At 43.5% G+C, this 23,533-nt stretch overlaps 1 protein-coding gene and 1 pseudogene across 1 annotated transcript in view; both read left to right on the top strand.

The window, feature by feature from the left end:
• LVRN (laeverin) overlaps positions 1–21,857 on the top strand; it is a 79,571-nt gene extending 57,714 nt beyond the window's left edge. Inside the window, exons 16-20 of the mRNA XM_058738576.1 lie at positions 955–1,062; positions 2,638–2,805; positions 3,250–3,387; positions 11,059–11,134; positions 16,461–21,857. Of these exons, the coding sequence (XP_058594559.1) occupies positions 955–1,062; positions 2,638–2,805; positions 3,250–3,387; positions 11,059–11,134; positions 16,461–16,601 (631 nt within the window). The 3' untranslated portion in view covers positions 16,602–21,857. The remainder of the gene's footprint in view (positions 1–954; positions 1,063–2,637; positions 2,806–3,249; positions 3,388–11,058; positions 11,135–16,460) is intronic.
• LOC131490061 (U2 spliceosomal RNA) lies at positions 13,727–13,928 on the top strand (annotated as a pseudogene).
• Positions 21,858–23,533: the final 1,676 nt, after the last annotated feature.

Below are 23,533 nucleotides of genomic sequence, written 5' to 3'. Positions count from 1 at the left end.
GGTGTACTTGTAGGGAATTCTGTCTTTTGGCAGCCAACTTGGGATGGGTAGGGAGATGGTGTGAGTGTGTAAACGAATGCTCAGAACCATCACTCCGAGGTCCTCCAGCCTTGGACATCCTTCCTGTCAGAAAGTCAGGCCAGGCTGGGTTGAAACAGGAGGGTGAAGCAACCAGATTTGGCCCTTGCATTTTCTGTAAATTTATGGCCACTTGGTGTTCTGTTACCTCTGACTCCAAGTCAGAGAGTAGGGAGTATAGAGAGACGTACCTCAAAGGCATTGCTTATCTGGATTTATGATTACCCTTCGCCATATTCTTTTGAACTATTTTTGTTTTGAACCGTAATGTGTGGTCCTGCTCAGCTATCAAAACAAAACAAAACAAAACAAGATTCTCTGGTCTTTTTCTGGATGCGAACATAATAGCCAAACAGAGTAGAGGACAAAACAGAAATTCAAGCAAGGGAAAGCATATTGTCCAAAGGGAGAAAGAAACCATTCCCTCTCCTTTCCGTGTAGAGAGAAAAAAACTTTATTTTTAAGGTATTAGATCAAATACTCCAAAGCCTTCTTTTTTTTTTTTCCTATCCATAAGGCAAATTATTGTAAAAGGGAGGAAAAAATAAATTGATAACAGATGTGGAGTGTGTACTCCCACGTATGTTTGCGGGAGGTGAGAGATGGCAATAATTTATTCCCAACTTTCAAAAAATACCAATCTTGGGAGTTTATTTGGTGCCTGAAAGCCTCTCAGCAAATATTTCTCTGAGCCCTAAATAAGTTTGCCATCCACAAAAGCTATTTTTTTTTTTTTTTTAACAAACCTGGTATTATTGGAAGGATATTTTAAAATACCCATCCTTTTATGAAACACACATAGTTGGAGGCAGGGAGAAAAAATGAATATAGTAAACAGAGCAAAATAAAATGTTTTTCTTTGTGCTTTCTTTTAAGCGTGGCCCTGGAAAAACTTTTTGAAACTGCGTGTTGGTTGGGACTGGAAGACTGTCTTCAGCTGTCAAGAGAACTCTTCAAACACTGGACAAACCATCCAGGGAATGAGTAAGAGTAGTATCAGATTGCCCTTGTTTTCGTCCTGTTTCAACACCAATAATGTTTCTCCCTTTTTGATGTTTTCTTCCTGGGAGTGATTGTTTTATTTTTGTTTGGGGAGTCTGTGTCTCCTATTTTTTTCAAGTATCTTTTGTTTTTGTTTTTGTTTTTGTTTTTTTTCCCCCTGTCGATTTGCCTTAGGGTTATGAGTTCGAGCCCCACGTTGGGTGTGGAGATTACTTAAAAAAAAAAAAAAAAAGATATGAGCCCAAGCTCAATTATCAGCATATGTTGATTGAACTATTATAATTTCCTTCTTTCTTAAACCTCTTTAGTTTCTAAGCTAATCTGATGATTTCTTCTCAGTTAACTTTCTAGATCCCTGCTTTTGATCTTTATATCTGAGATCTCCATGTTTTTTTCTAGGTACATCCTTCTAAATATATAACAGCATAGATTCCACATATGGATGAAATCATATGATATTTGTCTTTCTCTGACTTATTTTGCTTAGCGTAATACCCTCTAGCTCCATCCACATTGTTGCAAAGGGCTAGATTTCATTCTTTCTGATCGCTCAGTAATATTCCATTGTATATATATACCACAACGTCTCTATCCATTCATCAGTCGATGGACACTGGCTTCTCTCCATAATTTGGCTATTGTTGATAGTGCTGCTATACACACTGGGGTGCATATGCCCCTTCAGATCAGCATTTTTGTGTCCTTTGGATACATTGGCTATTGTTGATAAAGGAACAAAACAGATGAATGTAAGAGAAGGGAAGGAAAAATAAAGTAAGAAAAAACAGGGAGGCAAGCTATAAGAGACTCCTTTATTTATTTATTTATTTATTTTTGAGAGAGCAAGTGAGTGGGGGAGGGTCAGAGAGATAAAGACAGAGGATCTGAAGCGGGCTCCGCACTGACAGCAGCGAGCCCAATGTGGGGCTCGAACTTACGAACCATGAGATCATGACCTGAACTGAAGTCAGGCACTCAACCTACTGAGCCACCCAGGCTCCTAAGAGACTCTTAGCAACAGAGAACAAACTGAGGGTTGCTGGAGGAGAGGTGGGTGGAAGATGGGCCAGACAGATGATGGGCATTAAGGAGGACACTTGTTGGAATGAGCACTGGGTATCGTATGGAAGTGATGAGTCACTGAATTCTACTCCTGAAACCAATACTACACTACATATTAACTAACTTGAATTTAAATTTTTTTTAACGTTTATTTATTTTTGAAACAGAGAGAGACAGAGCATAAATGGGGGAGGGTCAGAGAGAGAGGGAGACACAGAATCTGAAACAGGCTCCAGGCTCTGAGCTGTCAGCACAGAGCCCGACATGGGACTTGAACTCACAGACTGCAAGACCATGACCTGAGCCGAAGTTGGACGCTCAACTGACTGAGCCACCCAGGCACCCTGCTAACTTGAATTTAAAGTGAAACATACATATATGTGTGTGTGTGTGTGTGTGTGTGTGTGTGTGTGTGTGTGTGTGTGTATTTAACAACCTAAATAAACATATAAATTGACTACTATGAGAAATAGCATTGCACCTTCTACCTTACAGAATACCTTATCCGATTAAAAGTGTAGTTTTATGTTATGGCGTTGCCTTCGGAAGTGATGAAGAATGGGACTTTTTGTTAAATATGTACTCTAATAAAACAAAGGAAGAAGAAAGGATTCAACTCACTTATGCGATGAGCTGCAGTAAAGACCCATGGATACTTCACAGGTAATCTGGCCAAAGTTCTCAGCAGAAAGGGCGGGGTGGGTGGCTGGGTGGCCACTGGGTGGCTCAGTCAGTTAAGCATCTCACTTCGGGTCAGGTCATGATCTCGTGGCTCATGAGTTCGAGGCCTGCATCGGGCTTTCTGTTGTCAGCATGGAGCCTGCTTCGGATCCTCTGTCCTCTTCTCTCGGCCCCTCTCCTGTTCTCTCTCTGTTTCAAAAATAAATAAACATTAAAAATATTTAAAAAATAAAAAGATCCTAGCAGAAGAATGCAATTCATAAACCAAGGGGAGAGAAATAGACCATGTGCTCATATAGGAGTTAAAATAATACCTATTTGTGCGCTGACTCAGAACCCTAAGGGATCTTATGTCCATTTGTTGAAATCCACTCTTTATATTGGATAATGTTTGCATATTTCTTTTCTGCACATGCATTTTTGCAGATATCTGGAGTATGCCGTCACAGCAGCTCCATTCACTTTTAACGAAACAAATATAATGGAAGTTGTGGCGGAATCTGAAGTAGGCCGGTACATTGTGAAGGACTTTTTAATCAACAATTGGCAAGCTGTGAGTGAAAGGTAAGGAGCTAATAGGCAACTCCCTTTCATACAGGTCACTGGTTTGGGGCTAGAAGCTCAGCTTTAGCCCATGGAGGTCCCAAAAGTCCTTTGCCTGGATCAGGAAAGTGATGATTTTGCTTGCATTCAGTCTCACTTGTGGAAGAGAAGGTTGCTTACCCCCAGTGTTGGCTTTCTATGTGAAAATGGATTTGCATGGGATACTTACCTACCTCAGTTTCCCCATTGTGCCCACTAAGAAGATTGTCATCAGAGACACAGAGTAGAGCAGGTCATGTGCTTTGGTTTGAGTGCACACCGCCCATTCATTTATTTTGTGAAGCAGACCGCTACATTTCAAGAAACACCAACGCTCATCGCTTCCTCGCGTCTTATTTGTTATAATATTCCCTTTACATATCTGGGTTCCGTATTCTTGAATTTTTCATATTTCTTACCTTTTGAGATGAAATCTGCTTGCTTCATAGCCCCCTGTTGGGTGAAGTAAATGCTGACGGGCAAAAATAAGACAGCATGCTGGGGTACCTGGGTGGCTCAGTCGGTTGAGTATCTGACTTTGGCTCAGGTCATAATCTCATGGTTTGTGGGTTTGAGCCCCACATGGGGATCTGTGCTGACAATTTGGAGCCTGCTTCGGATTCTTCCCCTCTCTCTCTCTGCCCCTCCCCTGCTCACGCTCTGTCTCTCTCTCTCTCAAAAATAAATAAATGTTAAAAAATTAAAAAAAGAAATCAGCATGCCCTTGATGGCTGGTCTTTCTAGAACATTACTTAATCATATCTGATTAATCACATCACTGAAAGCCTAGAATAATGTCTTACAAGTGCTCACATACTCTAGAGTTAGCAAATACAAAGTGGCCAGCAGTCCAGGTCCAAACACCTGTAAAGGTGGAAGATGCTTTTTTGCAAATAAATTTATCCTTGTTGGACAGAAAGTATATTTAGAATATACATGTTTAAAGAATGTGAATATAGCTCTCTTAAGGAACAAAATCGTGGAAAGTTTTTCTTTTGTAAACACTTATTGAATTCCTTTACAATACCAAAATATTGTGCTTTTAAATGGGAAATTTGCAACACATAGGGGCGGCTGGGTGGCTCAGTCGGTTGAGCATCTGACTTTGGGTTCGTGGGTTCAAGCCTCACATTGGGCTCTGTGCTGACAGTGTGAAGCCTACTTCAGATCTTCTGTCTCCCTCTCTCTCTGCACCCCTCCAAATAAATAAACATTAAAAAACAGAAGTTTACAACATGGAGGTAGAGACTTATTTGAACAGCATTTTTCTGGTCATCAGTGGAATGCATTTAGCATAGTCACATACTAAGAAAATTGACCTTACATCCAGTTTTATATTTTCTAAGTTCATTGCTTTGGAGGGTCTTTGGAATTCCTTAACTTTTCTCAGATTCCTAAGACTTTGGCAGTAAAGGGTATCCTTCCCTTCTTGCTTCAGTCATTAAAAATAATACCCTCCTTCCTAGGCCCTACTGGGAATTTGGGAGTTAGGATATAAATCAGAATTATTGACATTGGTCCCCTTGTTCCCTGAGATTTCAGAGATCCCAGCCTCACAGGGGTGTTTCTTCGTTTCTGTTCTCTCTCCCTGGAGTTTGTAACAACAGTGCTGTCTCCACTTGGCTTTGCCTGGCCTGGGAGGTCACCTGTCCTCTTGCTGCTGTGGGGCACTCGCTTTGGCTACAGCCCTTGACTGTTTTCTTCCCACGCTTCCTACCAAACAGTCTAGTAGCAGTTTGGGCATGAAAATGTTGAGAGAGCAGCTCCTTTAAGAAATATGTTTTGATTCACCAGAGGTCCCAACTTGTCATCACCACTGGCTGTTGATTCCTCCGATCCTTCCCATGCACTTTTGGGTCCCGAGGAAGACAGAGGTTCACAGTTATGAACCAGGCTTAGTATTTAGCTGTGCCTGGCACCTAGTATGTCCTTGCAAGTGCTGAGGATTGAATTTATTATCATTGTGGCTCATAGTGACATGGTGCCTGGCATTCAGGCAGGTGATCCCAGCCACAAGGTTGGAAATCGCCTATAGTAGCTAAAGAACCTAAAGACCTCAAGCCCACCCACCCATCCCCCCTTCAAAATCAAAATCTTCCCGGCGCCTGAGTAGTTCAGTCGGTTAAGTGTCTGACTTTGGCTCAGGTCATGATGTCATGGTTCATGAGTTCGAGCCCTATGTCGTGCTCTCTGCTGTCAGCACGGAGCCTAGAGTCCACTTCGGATCCTCTGTCCCCCTCTCTCCCTGCTCCTCGCCCCCTCTCAAAAATAAACATTAAAAAAAATAAAAATGAAAATAAGTAAAATCAGAATCTTCCAAAACAGGGCAGAAATCTGCACCTTTCACTAGCTCCCCGGGCAACTCTGGTATAGTTTAACCTGGAACCATTTGGCACCTGAGTAAAATATTATCTGAGGCTGCATTGCTCAATATGATAGCCACTAGCTAACATATAGATATTTGAATTTACATTTGAACTAATAAGTAATGAAATAAAATTTGAAATTCGGTTCTGCAGTTGCACTGGCCCTGTTCTAAGAGTGTGATATGGCCAAGCAGCCGTCACGTTGGACAGCTCCGATGTAGAACATTGTCCTCACCACAGAGAGTTCGGCTGGATAGCACTGCTCCTGGGGGTAATGAGCCCCTCAATTCATTTTTTCCTCTCTTCTTCATGCAGGGCACATGTACCAACCAAACCCCCAAAATGCCTTTGACCAACCCATGGGGAAGACTCCTCTCAATTTAAGTGACTTGAAGTGTATTTTAACTTTTATCCCTCAGAAGAACCCTTTTTCTGTAGTTAGAGAATGAGAACATATCGGTAACGCTCTCTGAAAAGTCCACCGTGTAGCAATTTATTTAAGTGATGTGCATAACAATATTAAATGGAGAGAATGCCTCCCCTTTCTTTTTAACTCTAAATGGGTCTTATTAACCTCAAGGAGCTCCTAGAATTATAAATGTATAAACTTTTTTTTTAAGTTTATTTATCTTTTGAGGGAGGGAGGGAGAGAGAGAGAGAGAGAGCGAGAGAGAGAGCATGCGCATGAGTGGGGTAAGGGCAGAAAGAGGGAGAGAGAATCCCAAGCAGGCTCCACACTGTCAGCACAGAGCCCCATGCGGCACTCGAACTCATGGCCCTTAAGATCATGACCTGAGCCGAGATCAAGAGTCGGACGCTTAACTAACTGAGCCACCCAGGTGCCTGTAAATGTATGAACTTTTAATCCATGGCTTGAATATTTTTATCTCTTATCGACAAAATGTCATGCCCATAAAACAGATACCTATTTACAATAAATTCATCTCAGCCCCCTCCTCTCATAGAGTCTGCTACACAATGTCTTTCAGACTCAAATAAGTTTGCTTTCTACATCAAGTACATTTATTTATTTTTTCTTTATTTCATATTAATTGTAATGTTCATCAGTCTTGCTGGATTTTGCCAATAATTTGGTTTCAATAAACGGTGATAACATTTATGGATTCGTAGAAGGAAGTAAAGTTCAAATTAATAATTAAACTATCATAAACACTAAACATGAAACAAGAATGCTTACTCAATTCTTTGTACATCAGAGCAATTAATCATCACGTATTTCAACAGTTACATTTCAAGGGTGTCTGGGTTGCTTAGTCGGTTAAGCAGCCAAGTTCAGCTCAGGTCATGATCTCATGGTTTGTGGGTTCAAGCCCTGCGTCGGGCTCTGTGCTGACAGCTCAGAGCCTGGAGCCTGCTTCGGATTCTGTGTCTCCCTCTCTCTCTGCCCTTCCCCTGCTCGCACTCTGTCTCTCTCTCTCTCTCTCAAAAATAAATAAACATCTAAAAAAAAATTAAGAGTTATATTTGACAAGAAGACTAGCATGTTACCTGTCTCCATACAATGGTAAAGACTGCACGAAAGGATAAATAAAAAAATGCCTCTGACAAATTAAATTTTACCTTAATTATGTGAGAAAGACTTTTTCTGAGTTTGCTGAAACGTGACTGATGACTAGCAAGTTAGCTTTGAAATTAGTGTTTCTCCAGTACGTTCCACCGAGCATTGTTCATGGAAGACGTTGCTCAGACTTCTGCGAGCAAGAAAGACCATCAGTTTGGGAACTGTCTGTTCGAATCTCTGCTTTTTGCAAATTCACAGTCTATGCTAGCATCATAAAGACCCCAAGAAGCCCCACGGAAGGAAATCTCGAGTTTTTCACACCCTTTTTCCTGCATCGTATAGCCATAACTGTATACGTAATGTTCATAGAGTGTCATTTTGCCAGGAGAGAAGTTCTGGGAGAGAAACAGATAACAACAAACTGACTTCTCTGACCCTCTCCTCTGGAGCTGTAACTAAAACAACAACTGTTTATTGTTTACTTGTTAACATTTCAGCCTTGGTTTCCTCTTACATAGAACGAAAGGTATCCTATTTGATCGATTCCAAGGTTCCTTCTCGTAGTAAAAAAGTTCTAGTTTCTCCATGCCAGGGCACAGTTAGTTTAAGCTCTTGTCAGGAATACGAGGTGACGAGGACATGGTATCTGACAAATGCTGGAGGGGAGAGCTGGGGAAGGTTTGGGGGAACCCAAAGAGAAGAATGGCCTTTGTATGGGATTTGAACAAGCAGTTGGGAAAAATTACCTTCTGCACGGAGGAGAGGACACCAGAAAATGCCTCAGGGCAGGACTGAGTGTCTGACTTGGGACCTGTCACAGTAAGTGGGCCAGGAAGCCTCCTCTGAAACTATATTTTGGAATATTTGTACGAAGGAAAAGAGCTTTGGTTTGGTCCTGCCCCTCCCTCCCATGTTTAGGGCACTGGTCTGGTTGCTGCAGGGTATTTGAGTTCATTGTTGGGCCGGAGATGATCTTTTGAGTCCTGATGGCAATGAGGGAGCCTCCACTGACCACAAAGACATCTTGCAGGCTGCAGAAAAATGCTCTCGGGCCATTAGCTACAGATAGATCTTATGGAAGAACGTGTGGATATAGACATGAGGCAGTAGTGTTTGTAGGCATTATTCCTGGAGGCGGTAGAAACCCTCTCTGTGCCCTGGCATCCTGGTCAAGTGCTTCTGGCTTTCTTACAACAATGTAGACCTTGCAGCCTCTGGGAAAACCCTAGCTTTGCGTGAATACAGAACGCAGGGTGTGATCAGTTTCAAATTCAACTGATCCCAAAGGAAATCTTACTCCGTTCTTCACCTAGCACTCGATTTCTTCTTCAAATACTGTTGTTACATGGGCTGAGTTCCTCAGCGTGAAAGCTGGTACACGTTCCTACTCTGTCTCTGTTGTGTTTCATCATGGGGAGTACGGAGCTGAAGAGAGAAATGGAGAACAAGCAAATGGAGAGAAGTTAGGCATTATGGAGTGGGGCACCCGAGCTCTGAACAGCCTATTCCCACTGCCAGTCATTGGATCAGGCTGGATGCCTTGGTGCCCCCATGCTTGTCCAGTGGCCACACTTGCCTCAGGAAATCAGACATGGCAGGGGAAGGTTGAGGAGGGAGAATTCGAAAGGAGAGAGACAGGAGGCGATCCAGACGAGAGGGGCCCAAATCCCTGTGCACACCCTACCACAGAATGTTACCAATTTTTTTATTTTTCAGTTTATTTATTTTTGAGAGGAGTGGGGGGGGGGGCAGACAGAGAGAGAGGAAGGGAGAGAGAATCCCAAGCAGGCTCAACGCTGTCAGCGCAGAGCCCCTAACATGGGGCTCGAACACACAAACTGAGATGGTGACCTGAGCTGAAATCAAGGGTCAGATGCTCAGCTCAACAGACAGAGCCACCCAGCTCCCTTGAATGTTACCAGTTTTTTAAAACGGTAACTAAACTGACACACATCGGCTCTGGTCGTTCCGTTAATGAGCACGTTCCGTTCATGAGCACGTCTCATACAACTGGCAGGATAAACTATTTGTAATGTATATAGTTTTGCTCAGTAAGGTTTCAGAGATGGCTCTCTCAACAAGAGGGACAGATCATCTGTGGCAGAAAGACCTCCTCTTGGAATTTGCAAGAATAGTAAGGGATAAAACGTGCCGGGTACTCTGATGGGTGCTTCAATACATAGCATCTCATTTCATCTCTAGAACAATGCTTCGAACTATATGTCAGTCCCCATCTTTTTTAAGTTATAGACCGCTCAAGATAATTTCAAACCCAGCCCTGCCTCTCAGGGTAGTCTTCTTCCTCTGGTAGAAAGTCACACTGGTAGGGCCCTAGGTAGCTTTCCACATTTTTTTTTTTTTAAGTTTGGAACTCAGGTTTGTTTTGGCTTTTTTTGTTTGTTTTTTTTTTGTTGTTGTTGTTTTTGCAAATATTGCCAGATTTCTTGAGTTGTTTTACAAGCTTTTAATACTTGACCAATAAAGATGGAGAACTAAGGGGGGCGCCTGAGTGGCTTAGTCGGTTGAGCATCTGACTTCGGCTCAGGCCATGATCTCATAGTTGGTGAGTTCAAGACCCGCGTCGGGCTCTGTGCTGACAGCTCGGAGCCCGGAGCCTGCTTTGGATTCTGTGTCTCCCTCTCTCTCTGCCCCTCCCTGACTGGTGCTCTGTCTCTCGTTCTCTCTCAAAAATAAATAAACATTTAAAAAATTAAAAAAAAAATGGAAAACTAAGAAGCGTGTCCTCTTTTCCTATAGAAACAAATTTGTTTATATGTAGACTATGTCTCCTTCTCTTTGGTCAGGTAGACACAGCTTAAGTTACAGCTGAAAACTTAAAAAAGAATGAAAGCATTGTTTTCTCTCACCGTTGTTTGGATATTATGCCAACGTGAAGTCTTGCAATTTTTAGTGTCAAGTATACATTTTTGAAGTAAGTCAGTCGTGTGTATTAACCATCAACTATCAATAAAACAGTGTCACTGCAACCCTCTTTTGTTCGGTCCAAAGCATTAACCCTATTTTAATTTTCTTTCTTCTTTAATGCATCCAAAAGTCTTTATTTACCTTTTTAACTTCAGCAAGGCTTTGGGCAGGTATGTATCTGCTGTATTTCCATAACAATGTTTCCTGGGGTTTTATTGCAGAAGATCCCTGTTGGCTACTCAAGGACACTAAACTAGAGGGGAAGTTACAGTCACTGTGCCTCTTTGAGGGAACAGAAATACTTAGCCCTTCTGCGATCACCAACATCTTGAGAATCTCCAAAGACATGGATCATTTCTCCAAAAACAATATACAAATTCAAAATTTTAAATAAGCTTTCAGGGTAGTTTAGCCAGAGTTTCCGAAAGTGATCCCATATTAATAACTGTTTGTTAAGGGGCATAATTTTGCATATTTACTTACCCCCTTATAGATTATGTTAATTTGAAGTGTGTGACCACTATTCTAACCACTTCATTTAAAAAGATAAAAACAGTTTTTGTTGTTTTTAGGAGCTTTTTATATGTAACTAACAGTTTTAGAACTACGTGTGCACAAATCGATATTTAACTGTAATGTTTCCTTAGTGCTGATAAAATTCTCTATATAATAGATTCCCTCTTAAATGATGACCCTAACCTTATTCATACATGATTTTGCTTAGATTCAGGAGATAGGAATCAATAGGGGCTGTACGCTTAGCATTTACCTGCTATATAAAGTATAGCTTTATCTTGCAAAACATTTTCCACGTCTGATTAGCATCTTCTTGTTTTGTAGGTATGGAACACAATCGCTGGTTAATCTAATGTACATAATAGGGAGAACCATAAGCACAGATTTACAGATCACAGAGGTAAGTACTTTAGATATTGTGAATTGTAACAATAATTCAGGAGCCATTTTTAACATAATTTGGAATTGCTAAAATTAAAAACAACAGGCTTGGGGCGCCTGAGTGGCTCAGTGGGTTAAGTATCCGACTTCAGCTCAGGTGGTGCTCATGGTTTGTGAGTTTAAGACCTGCGTCAGGTTCTGTGCTGACAGCTCAGAGCCTGGAGCCTGTGTTGGATTCTGTATCCCCTTCTCTCTCTGCCCCTCCCCTGCTCACACTCTGTCTCTTTCAAAAGAATAAATAAACATTAAAAATAGATTAAAAACAACAGGCTTATTTGAATTATTATATTCCCTGCTCTTACCGGTGTTATTTGCACTGTATGCAGGAAATTACTTTTAATTCTCTCTTGCTGCTGAAATAGAGACCATTCTTGTTCGCAGAGGACTGGACTCCGTCCTTCCTCACCTAACTTACTGCAGGGGACTCTGGCCAGGGCCCTGTACCCCAGGCTGGTCTTCCTTGCCTCCTAGCCCTCATGCTGCTGCCACACCTTGCCCAGCTGTCAAAGCTTCAGTAGCTCATTGCAGCTCTAGAAGAGATTTTTTTTCGTCTTTTAATTAGCATCCTTTATAACCTGGCCCCCACCTGCCTCTCTGGCTTCATTTTGCCCACTTCACCGCCGAGCATCGGGGAACAAGAGAGACAGACACTTCCAAATATTTTCCCTCTAGTTGGACTGTACCACATACAGGTTTTCTTAAATTTGCATGTTGTTCCACATTTTCCAGATTTTGGAAACACTCTGCCTTCTGATCTGGGTGACTTCCCCATGCCTGGCCTTGGCTGGATAAATCTCGTTACCCTTTAAGACCCTGCTCCAAACACCTGTTCCAGGAATTTTTCCATGAACTGATTTATACCTTCTCCTCAATCATCCTATGAATATCTGTACCCTGGCTGTGACTACATTATACTGTAATTGGGGTGTAAATATGTCTACTCCCTGAGGCTATAATGAGCTCCCTGAGGACAGAGACCACATTTTAGTCCTATCTGTATTCTAGAAACTAACAATGGGGCTTGTCATTTCCAGGCTCTGCTTTCTCCTGGGCTGATTTTCTTCTTAGGCAGGCTTTCTCTACGTGGAGGCAAACATAGCTCCAGCTTATGTCAGCCCTAGCACTGTCACTTGCAGGAAAAGAGGTCCTTGCTCACCTAATGTCAAGTTCCAGCCCCATAGAATGACCCTGCTTGGTCCTACGTGGGTCGCATGCACCAATCACTGTGTCCGGTGGGGCGGGGGCGGGGGGGCAGTGAAATACTCCAATGGCCTCGCCTGGGTCATGTGCCCACCTTTGGAGCCAGCCTCACTCAAACCTCAGGCCCTGGGATAGGAGAGGAATAGTTCTAGAAAGAAAATGGGATCCTTTAACCAGAAAGTAAACTAAGGGGCCAAAGCAAATAACTATTAAAAAAAGAAATCACACACACACACACACACACACACACACACACACACACACACACACTGTAAAACAAGGGTAATATATAAATACAACCTCCACACACCCAGTAGCATAGGTAAAATTAGAAAGATTTATAATACCACACACTGACAGAGAAGTGAAGCAACCAGAACTCTCTTTTTCTGCTGGTGAGAATGGAACATGGTACAACTATTTTGGAAAATAGTTTGGAAAATAGGCAGTATTTTATTTTATTAAAAAAATTTTTAATGTTTACTCATTTTTGAGAGAGAGAGAGAGAGAGAGAGAGAGAGAGAGAGAGTGTGTGTGTGTGTGAGTAGGGGAGGGGCAGAGAGAGAGGGAGACACAGAAATAGAAGCAGGCTCCAGGCTCCGAGCTGTCAGCACAGAGCCCGACGCTGGGCTTGAACCCACAGCCGTAAGATGACCTGAGCTGAAGTTGGACGCTTCACCCAGGCGCCCCAAGGCAGTATTTTAAAATGTCACTAGACACATAGTGACCTATTAATTCCATTTTAGGTTTTTTTACTCCTAAAAAACCTACATCCTACAGCCACACAGTCTTCTACATGAATATTCATAGCAGCTTCATTCTCATTAGCCGAAAAATGGAAACCATCCAAACATCCATCGATAGGTGAATTGATAAAGAAAATGTAATATATCCACACCAGGGAATACTACCCTGCAATTAAAAAAAAAAAAAAAAAAAAAAAAAAAAAAAAAAGAATAGGTTTGTGTAATGGCCTGGATAGATCTCAAGATGATGGTGCTGAGTTTAAAACACACACGCACATTCTAAAAAATGCAAATATAATCTCTAGTGATAAAAGGCAGATCAATGGCTGCCTGGGACAGAGGCAGGGTTGCAAAGTGCCTGAAGGAATTTGTGGGTAGTGGAAACGTACTGTGTTTTGAACGTGTCTATGTGTTTCACGGGTGTATATAGTCATCACAACTCATTTGTATGCTTTAGTGAGTATAATTTATTGTCCATTGATTTCATTTCAATAGACTTAATTTTTTTTTTTTTTTTTTAATGCCTGAGTACAAATTAAACACCATGGCCTGGGACCATATTCCTAAGAACAGAAGGGGCCTGTGTAAATAAGAAAGGAAACTCAATCGCCTCTTGGCCTTTTGGCTCTCAGATCAAGCGTAGTATCTGTTCTTATCAGTTTTATAACTGATACATCCTCTCTCCGAGGGCAATATATTAAATGGATTTGGGGAGCAGGGAGATGGCCTAGGAGCTTGCTCCATCCCCTCCATGCATCGAGCTGGTTAAAAAAACGAGAAGAGGGGCGCCTGGGTGGCGCAGTCGGTTAAGCGTCCGACTTCAGCCAGGTCACGATCTCGCGGTCTGTGAGTTCGAGCCCCGCGTCAGGCTCTGGGCTGATGGCTCGGAGCCTGGAGCCTGTTTCCGATTCTGTGTCTCCCTCTCTCTCTGCCCCTCCCCCGTTCATGCTCTGTCTCTCTCTGTCCCAAAGATGAATGAAAAACGTTGAAAAAAAAATTTAAAAAAAAAAAAAAACAAACGAGAAGAAAGAAAAAATCAACCTATCTGCCCCAGCAAATACACCAATACACATGTAAGTCATAAAGGCCTGAGGTTTGATCGTGAGACAAAAAAAAAAAAAAGAGAGAGAGAGAGAGAAGCAGTGAGCTGTGTAGTTGTTAAGAGAGAGGAAGAACCACTAATTCCTGAAGGAATGATCTCTGTTTGCATTTGGCCTGCCTGAGACTGAGCTGTCAGGACGTGATTTACCAGGGACTCCCTGGACAAGAGAGTGAAGGGCACACCCAGAAATGTTGGAAGGAGTGCTCCCACAGTGATGGCGCGTTTGTGCGAGTATCTTCCTTTTTTTTTTTTTTTTTTAATGTTTATTTATTTTTGAGAGAGAGTGCAAATGCAAGCAGGGGAGGGGCAGACAGAGAGGGAGACCCAGAATCCGAAGCAGGCTCCAGGCTGTGAGCTGTCAGCACAGAGCCTGACTCGGGGCTGGACCCTGTCCATGAGATATAGTTAGACACTCAAGCGGCTGAGCCACCCAGGAGCCCCAGTGTGCTGGTATCGTCTAAAGGGCATCAGTTCATCTTTGTGTCTACAGAACCCAGCAAAGATTTTTTGTTGTTTAATGAATGAAGTGTGTATAAATTTAGCTGTCCTCAAAGTTCCGAAACTGTACTCACTGATAGTTGATTTTTATTAATGCAAAAGTATGTTTCGCAGGGGTTCAATTTTTGCAGTTTTGAAAACAAGTTAAATTAGCTACTACGAATAGCCTTGCCAAAAAGTAGTCATCTCCAAGGGTCCTGCCGTAATCTATCTGTTCACAGGATCATATGGAGAATAATGACAAGAATAAAAGTGAAAAGTCGCACGAGTCTCTTCTCCCTCTAGCGTAGCACAGGTTCTATACACTCTCCACTATTTCTTGCTCAGGGCTTCATACCGCACCCTCCAGAGCGTGGCCTCATGCTCTCCAGCACACATGAAGCCCACCTACAGTCCCACAGACCCCCCCCCCACCACCACGCACTACAGGTTCCCATGGCAGGCAGGTGGCTCCCACTGTGGCTCCCACGGCAGGCAGGTGTGGGAGAGGCCGGGAGGTCTGTTCCTGGTTCCTTCACCTGCTCTTTCCTCCAAACTGACTTTTCTTTGACCTTGTAATTAGGCTTGATGGCCTATTTCTGCTCAATTTCAAGTACATTAGTGTTTAAGTGACATTTTGTGAGCGGGGGATGGGTACACAGTCATCTGGGATGTTCTAAATTCTAATCCAGTGACACAGAAATAGACTTTTGGAATATAACTTATTAGTTCATTGGGGTCTGGCTGATGCAGAATATTGAGGTAGATGTTTCCATAAATAAATGCCCCAGCTGACCCAGTGAAGGAATCTAGCCAGTGGACAAAGCTACTATCTCAATATTTTTTTTTAATGTTTGTTTATTTTTGAGAGACAGTGCAAGCGAGGGAGGGATAGAGATAGGGGGACAGAGGATTTGAAGCAGGCTCTGTGCTGACAGCAATGAGCCTGATGTGGCACTCGAACTCACGAACTGTGGGATCATGACCTGAGCCAAAGTTGGACGCTCAACCAACTGAACCACCCAGGTGGCCCGTTTCAATATTCTTTTTTAAAATAACTTAAAAAGTTTTTTAAAGTATTTATTTACTTTTGAGAGAGAGACAGACAGAGGGTGAGTAGGGAGGGGCAGAGAGAGAGAGAGAGAGAGAGAGAGAGAGACAGACAGACAGACAGACAGACAGACACAGAATCCAAAGCAGGCTCCAGGCTCTAACCTGTCTGCCTAGAGTCTGATGTGGGACTCAAATTCAGGAACCATGAAATCATGACCTGAGCTGAAGTTGGACGCCTAACCTACTGAGCCACCCAGGCCCCCCCGCCCCCGCCCCCATCTCAGTATTCTTAAATAAAGGATACACTTGTAAAGGCACAGATGTAAGGTGCCAGCTTTGAGCTTGAGGAGTTGCAAAGTTTCTTTTGAGATAAGAGAAGATCTCACTGTATCTCTGCCCACACATTTTGTACAATCCCCGATACGCATTCAGTAGGTCATTATCAAGCACCTACTGTGTGCCCCCGGGGGAATAGAGCAGTGAACAAAATAGATGAAGTTCCCATTCCACAGATGGAATCCACACCTGATTCTTCAGGGTAGGTGTGCGGTCTCCCCAGGAGCACGCCATCTAGAGGCCGGCCTTCCCACCCGCCCTTGCCCACACGGGCCATTTGCAAGCCTGTTGTTACTGAGCATGAACTTGGCCTTCTTCTGGCTAAAGGAGACCTGAGTTTGCACTGACCGGCCTTCCCTTTGTCCTTCAAGCTGCAGCAGTTTTTCGGCAACATGTTGGAAGAGCACCAGAAGCTCACAGTTCGTGCCAAATTACAGACAATAAAGAACAAAAATGTGGAAAACAAAAAGCGCAATGCCAGGATGACAGCGTGGCTACGGAAAAACACGTAACTGAGCGGCGGCCACTTCCGGCACCCCTCTAGGCCCGTCATAATGTACTTTGTGCAGAGTTTTGTCCTCCAATACTTTGTGAGTCTGGAAAACCTCATGTTCTGTCATTCGTGTGTCCGTCACATTTGCTCCTGGGAGTCCTTCCCGTCCTTCCCATATTGTCACGTTCGGCCCTCAGGCTCATTGATGGCTGAGGGTTTTGCCAGTGCTGCTCCATTCCGGGGGGAGATTTCATGTTGGGCTACAAAACCACAGAATTTACTTTAACTGCCTTGTGAAAACAAATTCACCTTAGAAGAGTCTTGCTTGTTCTGTTGTGAAAGTCAGTGGGATGTTAAATCCTTGGCCAACAGCGCACATTCTTTTCTGAGGGAAATACGGATTTGCAATACTCTGGGGTTTATTTAGTGCAGTATTTAAAAGTGTAATGAGCAAATAACACAGCAGTGTAAAGGAACAGAAACCAGAAAAACTAATAGTCCCTAGCACGCAGAAAAGCCAAGGAAAGCAAATTTTAAAAAGAAGAAATAGGTCATTTTATGAGCCATGTTAAGTGCCCTAAAGGCAAGCGATGTGTCTGCCTGTTTCTCTCTCCCCACAGTGCCCGTTGCCTGTGTCACAGTTTACAGGCTACCGAGCCTTTATTGTGTCACGAAAAGAGCCAGGATCGAAGGATCCACAAAGTGCCCTTGGGATTGCTGTCGTGGAGGCCAGAATGAGAGGAAGGCTTTGCTCTGAAGCTGGAGACTGCGTACCCACCTGTGGGCCAGACGCTCATTTGGCCAAAGTCTCTGTGCAAAAATAATGCTGTCAACAGACAGTAGCAATTAGGGGCAGATCTTCAGCCCCAGGGAAGTGGCCAAATACAGTGAAATAGAGCTAAAAGGCCAACATGCTAACCAGAGCATAATCTTTACAGCCAAGCCCTCAGGGGACTAAGTTTGAAACACCGTTTCGTCTGGCCAAATCGAACCTGCTTGTAGTTTGGAGAACTTTAAAGGCGTTCATCAGTTACGATATATGGAATTAGCTTAGTTTCGTTACACAGGATTAAATCGGGACCGCTAAAGCAAGGCATCCTGCTCTAGACTTTGTGTGATTTAATTCTGTGTTTTCACGCTGATTTTGTTTTTGTTGAATGGGGGGTAAAACCACAGATCTCTGATCTACCTCAGAGTGATGTAAACATTAAGAAATATGCCAGTTAAATGCCTTAAAGATGTTGTATAAACTCAAGGCAATGCGATCTCAAGTTTTTCCCTCTTGCTGGAGTAAGTCAATGTAGTCGCAAGTGAAGAAGCAGAACCAAAGTTTGGTTTTGTATTTGTCTCACACAAAGAGGCTCCCTGAGTGAGTGGATGTGGCCATGAAAACCAACCAAAGCACCACCCACCCCCCAGACTTGACCATGGGTCATAGGTCAGAGTCTTCTTCTCCAAATTTACAAATTTAAAACGGGGGCGCCTGGGTGGCTCAGTTGGTTAAGTGTCTGACTTTGCCTCGGGTCGTGATCTCATGGTTCCTGGTTTCGAGCCGTGTGTTGGGCTCTGTGCTGACAGCTCAGAGCCTGGAGCCTGCTTCAGATCTGGTGTCTCCCCCTCTCTCTGCCCCTTCTCCACTCATGCTCTGTCTCTCTCTCTCAAAAATAAAGATGAAAAAAAATTAAAAGAAAAAGAAATTTTAAATGTAAGCAATAGAATATCACCGTGCATCCAAGTCGTTATGTGTGAGATATCTCCCGGTATTTTCTAGACCATCCGTTCTCTATTTCCTATATTTCCTCTGATGATGGTCCCCATTTCCAATAACCATGTCACCTGTGTCTTTTCTTCCACGTTCCTCTTCCTCCTCTTCCTCTCCCTCCTTATCCCTCTTGGGCTCCCTTCTCCCTTTCCAGCAACCTCTGCCTGCCTTCTGCCTGGCTGTCTGCCCCTCCTGTGACCTTGGTCTTGCTACCCCGCTGTGCTCTCCATCCAAGTGTGCTGGATGTCAGGCTCTGACACTGGTCATCAGGTGTGGGTGACACTGCCGAGGACTGCCTGATCCCACCAGAGGAGTGCCCAAGTGCCACTCTCTAGCTATCTGTTGAAAGTCAAAATCCAGTTACATCTTAGCTTTTGTAGTAAATAAAAAGCACTTAAAGAGCTTATGGGGCACCTGGGTGGCTCAGTCGGTTAAGTGTCCGACTTCGGCTCAGGTCATGATCTCACTCACGGTTTGTGGGTTTGAGCCCCGCATCAGGGTCTGTGCTGACAGCTCAGAGCTTGGAGCCTGCTTCAGATTCTGTGTCTCCCTCTGTCTCTGCCCCTCCCCTGCTCACACTCTGTCTCTCTCAAAAATAAATAAACACTAAATTTTTTTTTAAAAGAGCTTATCAAATGCCCACCTGATTGGTTAATAGTCCTTCCTCTGAATATGAAAAAGAATTCTGAGTAATATACATTTGTCTTACCTGGATGAAGACAGTTATTCCAGATAGGCATTGCATTTTATTATATTGTACTTACCCTCGGTATAAAGTGAAGTAATTATTGAGTCACTACTGAGATAGCAAGAAGTCAGGGAGGGATACTGATGTAGATTTGTGTAAAGGGCATAAATACTCCATTCACCAATAACCCAGCTTACCTATTAGTGCCCCACCTATAAAAACACTTCTCCAAGCCATCCAGTTTACCAGTTTGCTCTGTACTGTTCACCTTATAAAAAAAAAAAAAGTTTATAAGATGTACAATGTGGTTGTGACTGTTTTCCATTTGGTAACTAGAAATGAAAAGTTTTCCTTACAATCTTCTGCTTCTTTCCTGATCAACCCACTCAGTGACTTCCCATTGCTGACTTTAAAGGAAAGAACAGATGCCTTGGTCTTGAGGACTGGAGATCATCTGTAATTTAGAGCTCTGGGGTCAAGCTGTACTGCAGTTTATTCTGAGGAATGAATGAAGGAGAGAAACGAGCTTTATTTTGTTTTTAATTTTTTTAGTGTTTATTTTTGAGAGAGAGAGACACAGAGCGTGAGCAGGGGAGGAGCAGAGAGAGGCAGACACAGAATCCGAAGCAGGCTCCTGGCTCCGAGCTGTCAGCACAGAGCCGGATGCGTGGCTCGAATTCACAAACTGCAAGATCATGACCTGAGCCAAAGTCAGAGGCTTAACCAACTGAGCCACCAGGCTCCCTGAGATGAGCTTTAAAAGGGAAGCCTGCTCGATTGCTTTTTCTGTTTGCTTCAACAAATGCTATCTTTTTTCCATCCAAACTCTAGCAGGATTAACATGGCCAGAGCAAAGCCTTAATGGGGTTCACAGTAAATAGAACTGCCTCCCTCATGCGGAGGGGCAGGAATCAGCATTCGAGACCATGTAAATATTGCTTTTGGCCCGCTCTTCTCTGGAATCCAACAACATTCAGCAAAGATATTCCTTACAACACACGTATCTAAGAGTCATGTGGACTTTTCCTCTTCTCCTCCTTCATAAACAGGTTGGTCCTTAAGGTGAGGCAGAGCAAGGCAGGCCTCTTTATGAGGGGAGTCAGGGGTGGGGCCGGGGAGACCCATGACCTGGAGTGGGTGGGGGAGCTTGGGTGGGTGATGGGGGAGTCTGTACAGTGGGGAGCAGCTTGGTACAGGATGGCAGAGACCAGGAAGGTGAGTAGGACATGCACACGGGGCAGGGAGGGGGCTTACAACATGGAGAGTCAGAGCCAAACAGGGTAAGGTGGACATCTAGCAGGGGTCCACCTAGCATGGGCAGTCGGAGCCCAAACAGGGTGAGAATGGGGAGTCCAAGCCCTAGTGGAGTGAAGGGGACTTTCAGAGCCAGGGCAGTGATCCAGCATGAGGTAAGGGAGCCTGAGGATGGTGAGGAGGGCATCACGTGGGGTGGGGGGAGGACAGTGATGGGAGCTTGGTGACCACAGATGAGTGAATCATATCCAAAGATACATAAATGATAATGGGACCCAGGTTTCTCACTGTTGGAGAAGAGCACAGCAAACATTCAAAAAGGGAAACCTAGAAGGGACCTTTTGTCGTTGGATTGGAGTTGGAGGTATGGATGTGAACAGTCCTCACAGTTTTCAGTATATGGATACAGTCCTGCATAGACATGTAAATGTGTGTAGACGCATCTTGCCCCTTCTGTAGACGAACAGATGTGTAGGTACAGATACGTATACAGATACGGATATAGATATACATGTCAACATCAATCCTACCTTCTCAGCAGAGAGGGCCTGGGAGCAGCCACACCCTACCAACAACGAACACAGCTAGTGCCCAGATCTTGGCTTCTAAACACCATGGTCTACTATGCAAACCAGGGCTCCACAGAGAAATGGCTGATTTCAGGGCTTTCATGGGAAAGGGACAATTCGAGACGGAATGTCTTTTTGTACCGAAAGACAAGGAAGTGTTCAAAGAATGATGGGAACATTGATACTTAAGCCAGCTTGAAGCACCCCCCTTTTCATCCAATCTGGGAAAATTTGAGCATCATAATAAAGACAGCAAGTAACCAAATAGGGACTCATGAATCTATAGTTCTCTGTCTAATGAATAATTGAAATGTTGATGAGGAAAAGGATATATACACAATTTCAAGGTGACTTACCATAAAACATGAATAAATTACAAAGGGAAAGTGAGTAATTTACAATTATCACCTGGCAGACATCCCCTCACTCCACCCGTGAATGTGAACATCATCCCAGTGGAATTAATTAAAAAAAAAATTGCTCCGTTTAAAAAGCCGAGATGACACTTTTGTTATATCCTTGACAAACCTCCATGACATGAATCTAACCATGAGGAAACATCGGACAAACCCAAATTAAGGTACATGCCAGAAAGCAGTCTTCAAAAGCCTCAAGGTCACAGAAGTAAAGGAAAGACAGAGGATAGAGGACCATCTTAGACTGAAGGGAATTAAAGATACATGACAACAAAGTGTAATGTGATTCTGAACTGGATCCTTTTGCTATGAAGAACATTACTGGGACAACTGGAAATATTTGAATGGAGTCTGAGGATTAGATACTAGAAATGTATCGACATTAATTTTCTGACTCTGACAGGTGTGTTGTATTAGGTAGAAAATATCCCTGGTTGTAGGAAATACACATCAAGGGGTGAATGGGGCATCCAGTGACAACTTACTCTTAACGATTCAGGAAAAAATATTTTTGTATTGTAATTCCAATTTTTCTATAAATGTGTGATTAAATAAATTTAAAAATAAATGTTATTTTTTAGTAAAACTGTAATATATTTTTCTTTCAAACCATTTTTTTCTTTCAGGCGTGGTAACAGCCACTCACAGTCCTCAAGTTTATCTGTTAAACATTTCAGTTAACACAAAGGAAAAACTTAAGTTGTCCCAAGAAACCTAATGTCTTGTTTCAGCCAATATTTTCCTAGAGGAAATTTTAGTCCTAGAGGGACTAAAAACTTAAAATAAAAAATTATTGGGCACCAGTGTGACTCAGTTGGTTGGGTGTCTGACTCTTAGTTTCAGGTCAGTGTGATCCCAGGGTCTTGGGATCAAGTGTCGGGCTCGGTGATGAGCATGGAGCCTGCTTGGATTCTCTCTCTCTCTCTCTCTCTCTCTCTCTCTCTCTCTCTCTCTCTCTCTCTCTCTCCGTCTCTCTCCCCCTCCCTCTCTCTGAAAAAGTGTTATTCAAGGGGTGCCTGGGTCATTCAGTTGGTTAAGCATCTGACTTTGGCTCAGGTCATGATCTCACGGTTCATTGAGCCCCGCATCGGGCTAGGTGCTGTCAGCATGGAACCTGCTTCAGATCCTCTGTCCCCTCCTCTCTTTGTCCTTCCCTCTCTCTCTCTCTCTCTCTCAAAAATAAACATTACAAAAAAAAAAAAAGAATGGCCCCTCAACACTAGCATCTCTTACATGGGATCAACACAGTCTGATAATTTCACCAATTCATGCGAACCAGTCCTTAGTGAGGCCGTGGGTCTGAGGCCTCATTTAGGAGATTGTCCTAAGAATGCCCCGTGACAGAGGATAGGTATGGTTTCTTCCAGAAGGCGTTTCTTGGACTTCAACAGTGAGCAGAAGGCCTTCCGAATCACCAGTGCCAGATGGTGGCTTCAGTCTTAGGAGCTTCCGTGAAAGCTAGGCGGGGGGACAGATTTCTTCCATAAGGTTGGTGTTCTCCCTGCCCCCGCACCAACACACCCCCTGATTTTACAGAAAATACACTCTTTTTATAAATAGGTACAGAGTGGGGCGCCTGGGTGGCTCAGGCAGTTAAGCATCCGACTTCGGTTCAGGTCATGATCTCGCAGTCTGTGAGTTCGAGCCCCGAGTCGGGCTCCATGCTGACAGCTCAGAGCCTGAGGCCTGCTTCAGATTCTGTGTCTCCCTCTCTTGCCCCTTCCCCATTCATGCTCTGGTTTTCTCTGTCTCTCAAAAATGAGTAAACGTTAAAAAGTGAAAAAATAAAAACACTTAAAAAATTTTTTTAATTAAAAAAAAAGAGCTTATTTTAGAACTCCCTTTGAAGATCTCTGGTTCAATGACTAGGACTTGAGCTGGTCATTTGCTTCCTGCAAGTGCCCAGCACACTCACAAATGGCCATGTTGTCCCACCTCCTCCCAGTGACAGTGGCTAAACAGCAGCCGCTGGGGCCTTGAAGGTGCTTGTTCGCTAAGTACCCCCTTGTAATTAACCTGATCAACGGGCGGTGTCAGCGCTGCGTCCAAGGCCAGGGGCGTGATCAGAATCCCACCTTGAGAGTCTATTTTCTGGGAGTCTGATGCCGTCCCTCAGGCCTCAGTCAGGAAAACAGAAACCAGATCTGCTTTTTTTGGACTGAGAGAACTTACCATAAAAAAAAAAAAATAATAAAATGGTATAGAGGAGCCCGGGGGGGGGGGGGGGGGCTCAGTTGGTGAGTGTCTCACTTTTGATTTTGG

The sequence above is a fragment of the Neofelis nebulosa genome, chromosome 1 (genome assembly GCF_028018385.1).
Source record: "Neofelis nebulosa isolate mNeoNeb1 chromosome 1, mNeoNeb1.pri, whole genome shotgun sequence".
Lineage (NCBI taxonomy): Eukaryota > Metazoa > Chordata > Mammalia > Carnivora > Felidae > Neofelis > Neofelis nebulosa.
This window is presented reverse-complemented; position numbering and strand designations above follow the sequence as displayed.